This window comes from Galeopterus variegatus, unplaced genomic scaffold (assembly GCF_000696425.1).
Source record: "Galeopterus variegatus unplaced genomic scaffold, G_variegatus-3.0.2 Scaffold4407, whole genome shotgun sequence".
Taxonomy (NCBI): domain Eukaryota; kingdom Metazoa; phylum Chordata; class Mammalia; order Dermoptera; family Cynocephalidae; genus Galeopterus; species Galeopterus variegatus.
The window spans coordinates 138,339-142,996 of NW_007730518.1; the positions used below are offsets into that span (position 1 = coordinate 138,339).

General features: G+C 40.9%; 1 protein-coding gene across 4 annotated transcripts in view; it reads left to right on the forward strand.

Annotated features, from left to right (window-relative positions):
* MED18 (mediator complex subunit 18) overlaps positions 1-4,592 on the forward strand; it is a 7,696-nt gene extending 3,104 nt beyond the window's left edge. For 3 of the 4 annotated variants that reach the window (XM_008587507.1, XM_008587506.1, XM_008587505.1), the window contains 2 exons: positions 3,449-4,123; positions 4,314-4,592. In XM_008587507.1, the coding sequence (XP_008585729.1) occupies positions 3,449-4,002 (554 nt within the window). In that variant the 3' untranslated portion in view covers positions 4,003-4,123; positions 4,314-4,592. Of the gene's footprint in view, positions 1-541; positions 679-3,448; positions 4,124-4,313 lie in introns of those variants that run through there. The other variant, XM_008587508.1, reaches the window with a different exon arrangement.
* The last annotated feature ends 66 nt before the right edge of the window (positions 4,593-4,658 follow it).

The following is a 4,658-nucleotide window of genomic DNA, read 5'->3' on the forward strand; positions in this document are numbered from 1 at the left end:
GTGAGCGGGAACCGGTCTGTATGTGGGATCCGAACCCTCGGCGGGAGTGCCACCGCGCTCCCAAGCGGCGCACTGTAGCAGTGCGCCACCGGGCCGGCCCTTATTTTTCATTATTTAGATAATACTTTATTAGTTTCTATAATCACTAATAAGATAAGATCTTACATATTTAATACAGCACATTATCCCTGTACAAATGGAAAAAAAATTAAGTTTAATGTTTCTAGACTGTTATGGCTGTTAATTTCTGTACAATGCCAACTCAACAAGGTAAACTGGGATACTTTCTCCAAAGTTGATAGCACAGCTAAAGTTTCCAAAAATTCAAATGATACATATTTGTGTGTGTATGTATGTATGTATTATTTATTTATTTATTTATATAAAAAGACCAGTATTAGCAGAATGTTATGCATCAATAGTAGCAACATCTTTTCCAGGTTCTGCAGTCATCCAAACAAAATTATAGAGACAACCAGCACAGTGCATTTAAAAAAAAAGAAAAAAGGGTAAAAAACAAAACCCCAGAAAACAGCAAAGTTCTACTACTGTTGTGGCACCTGGCACCATGTTTTTTGTAAGCTTCTCAATCATCATCTGGATAGAAAACATTCTAGAATAACATCATTAAAAGCAGCTCTGATTAAAGCATGGTCACTACTACTTATCATAAAGCAGGTACAATATATTGAAATGATCTTTTAAAAATGTAAATCCAATCCATGTCTTTTCTTGTTGTGTGGAGAATAAAGTGTGGATCTAATAGTTGGCCAATGACCTTAGAATAAAAACAGCCTTTACCATGGATGGTAGTGAAATGAGGATTTGCTGTAGGCCAATGCATGGATTTTTTTTTTTTTTTTTTTTTTTTTTTTTGGCAGCTGGCAGGTACAGGTATTGAACCCTGGACCTTGGTATTATCAGCACAATGTTCTAACCAACTGAGCCAACTGGCCAGCTAGTAAGACATTGGATTTTATTCTCAGTGATGTGGGAAACCATAGGAGGTTTCCAAGCAGAGGCTGTCACTATCTGTCTTACATTTTATTTTATTTATTTTTTTGGTGGGGGAGATAGTGGTCATCACTAGACTGCCTTATATTTTATTTTATTTATTTAATTTTTCTGGTGGCTGGCTAGCGAGGGGACCCGGACCCTTGACCCTTGACCTTGGTGTTATCAACACTGTACTCTAACCAGTTGAGCTTATTGGCCAGCCCATGCCTTATATTTTAAACAGACCACTTGTCTTTTGTGTGTAGAAGAAAAGAAGACAGCAAGGGTGGAATAGATTGCTGCAAAGACCAGGCAAAAAAATGAAGGCAAGTTGGATTAAGTGGAAGTGATTGAGAGAGTGAGAAGTGGTTGGATTCTGCATTTATTTAAGAAGTGTGTATTGGATGTTGGATATGGGAGAAAGAAAGGAGTCAAAGATGATTTCATGGTTTTTGGCCCGGGCAACTGGAAACAGAATGTTGTCATTTGTTATGCTGGGGAAGACTGCATGAGGAATAAGATTTTGGAGGAAAAATTCAATAGTTTGATGTTGAATATGTTGAGATGAAAATGTCTGTTAGGCATCCAAGTGGAGGAGTACAGATGCTCTGGAACTTACAAGGGGAGGTGGGCTTGTTAGCTCAGTTAGTTAGAGTATGATTTTATAACACCAAGGTCCAGGGTTCAGATCCCCCGTACCGGCCAGGAGCTAAAAAAACAAACCAACAATAGAGGAGAATTTCTAACTTATGAGGGGGTTACATGCAAATAAGCCCATCGTGAAGTTGAAAAATCGTTAAGTGGAACCATTGTAAATCAGGGACCATCTGTAGGCAGCTGCATGTATGAATCTGTAGTTTATGAGATATTAATTTGGTAGTCCTCAGGGCATAAATGATATTTAAAATGGTCAGACTGAGTTAGGTCAGCTAGAGAGGAAGAGACTGTTGATAGAGAAGAGTATCAGTATTGAGTCCTAGGATTCTCCAGTGTTTAGGGAGGATGAGGAAGACTGGGCAAAGAAGACTTAAAAGGAATTGTCAGTGAGTTAGGTGAAGAACCAAGAGAGAGATGTGTCCCAGAGGGCAATGGAAGAATAAATTTCAAAGTGTGTATAATCTACTATAACAACCATGTCAAATGCTGCCAAGAGGATGAATAAGATAAGGAGTAAGATTAGTATATTTCTATGAAGCAGTTCATTCTCTTTTACTTAAATATATTACATAAAAAGGAAACTATATTCTATAAGTGGAAGACTTATTTGCTTGAAAGAGATGATTGTTAAAAGAAATTTGGGCCGGCCCGGTGGCGCACTGGATAGTGCACCGCTTGGGAAGCGCGGCGGTGCTCCCGCCCGAGGGTTCGGATCCCACATACAGACTGGTTCCCGCTCACTGGCTGAGCGAGGCGCGGGAGCAACACTGAGGGTTGCAATCCCGTTGCCGGTCCCCGGTCGGAGCCACCAGATTTAAAGACGTAGATCCCTGAATGACTGTGTGGTCTACTACCCATGCTGACTGCATCCCACAGTGGATGTGATGTGTATGAAAAATAAATCTTTATTATTTTAAGCCACTGAGATTGCAAGCTTGTTTATTATAGCAGCAAACCTACAATGACTAAAATACTCTCTTAAATTTCAAGACTATAATGAATTTAAAAAGGGCTTATGAAAACCATTGTCAGAAACTCAATCACACCACAGAAATTCCAAGTATAAGGTATTTTAAGTATAAAGAATTTTAAATATAAGATAAAAATTGATTCTATTTTTGATTCTATTTTACTGGAGGGGTAAAGTTTGACATTCATCTCTGACTATATCTGTAAATTAAATTCCCTCCCCTTTCAAAATTCCATTGTTTTCAACTTATAAAAACAATGTCCTGGGCCAGCCCAGTGGCGCACTGGAGAGTGTGCCGCTTGGGAGTGTGGCGGCACTCCCTCCGAGGGTTCGGATCCCATGTGGAGACTGGTTCCCGTTCAATGGCTGAGCACGGTGCGGGCGCAACACCGAGGGTTGCGATCCCGTTGCCGGTCCCTGGTACGGGCGCGACACCCAGGGTTGCGATCCCGTTACTGGTCAGTAAAAAAGACAAAAAGGAAGAAAAAAAAAAAGAAATTATAACAAAACAGCATTATTACATTCTAGATAGATACTGTTGCCTTTTAAAGGCTCTGAGCCCAGGGCTTACTGGAGATGAGCATTATTGGAGGAGGCCTAAAGACTTTATTAGTGCCAAATAAGAAAATGCAAATCATTGAAATAACTTTCTCATAATGTTATGCAATACCTTGGCAGTATAATTCCTTTAAAATCTCTTGTGTTGGTCCTATGTTTTTCCAAATGTTGCACTAAACTGTTTTGTTTTTTCATTTAATCAATCTTCTGTTAATTTCATGATCCAAAATGAAGGATGGGACTCAATAATGCTTTTTCCCTCTTCAGGTAGTGTTTTAGATCACAGTTTGGAAAGCCTCATCCACCGCCTTCGTGGTTTGTGTGACAACATGGAACCTGAAACTTTCCTTGACCATGAGATGGTATTTCTTCTTAAGGGCCAGCAGGCCAGCCCCTTTGTTCTAAGGGCTCGGCGCTCTATGGATAGGGCAGGGACACCCTGGCATCTGCGCTACCTGGGACAGCCAGAAATGGGAGACAAGAACCGCCATGCCCTGGTACGAAACTGCGTGGACATTGCCACATCTGAGAACCTCACCGACTTCTTGATGGAAATGGGCTTCCGCATGGACCATGAATTTGTTGCTAAGGGACACTTGTTCCGTAAAGGCATCATGAAGATTATGGTATACAAGATTTTCCGCATCCTGGTGCCAGGTAACACAGAAAGCACTGAGGCCTTGTCACTCTCTTATCTTGTGGAATTAAGTGTTGTTGCACCAGCTGGGCAGGATATGGTCTCTGATGACATGAGGAACTTTGCTGAGCAGCTGAAACCTCTGGTTCACCTAGAGAAAATAGACCCTAAAAGACTTATGTGACTAAGAGGGTCTGTCTCTCTTTGGGGCCTGTCCTCATCTGTTAGAAAAAAGATGTTATAGATGCCCCATTCCACCACTGACCAGGCATTCGTCCTTTAGGAAGGAGGACAGTGAGAATTAGGTTGGTTCTGGGCCGGCCCGTGGCTCACTCGGTAGAGTGCGGTGCTGATAACACCAAGGCTGCGGGTTCGGATCCCATATAGGGATGGCCGGTTTGCTCACTGGTTGAGCGTGGTGCTGACAACACCAAGTCAAGGGTTAAGATCCCCTTACTGGTCATCTTTTAAAAAAAAAAAAAAAGAGAGAATTAGGTTGGTTCTTTGTACTGTATTCCTTGTGTAATTTTACTTTCATGAGAGCCTTTCTAAATGAAAAAAGAAAGCCTCATTAGAAAAAAAAAAAAAGGCTCATTTAGAAAAGCTCAGGATAACACGGAGAATCTAATTCCACTGCATAAATAGGGGAAACTGGAAGAAATTAGCTTTTGGAAAGAAAAGTCCCTTAATTGTTTTGCCATTTGTGTGTAAGGTTTGTAACATAGAGGCTATGAGCTTGTATTGTATGGTAATAAAGGCTATGAAGAGAAATGATTATGTAATTCTGATTCTTTACCCCTTTCCCCTGCTAATTTGGGGTGGATTCATTGCCAGTTGGAG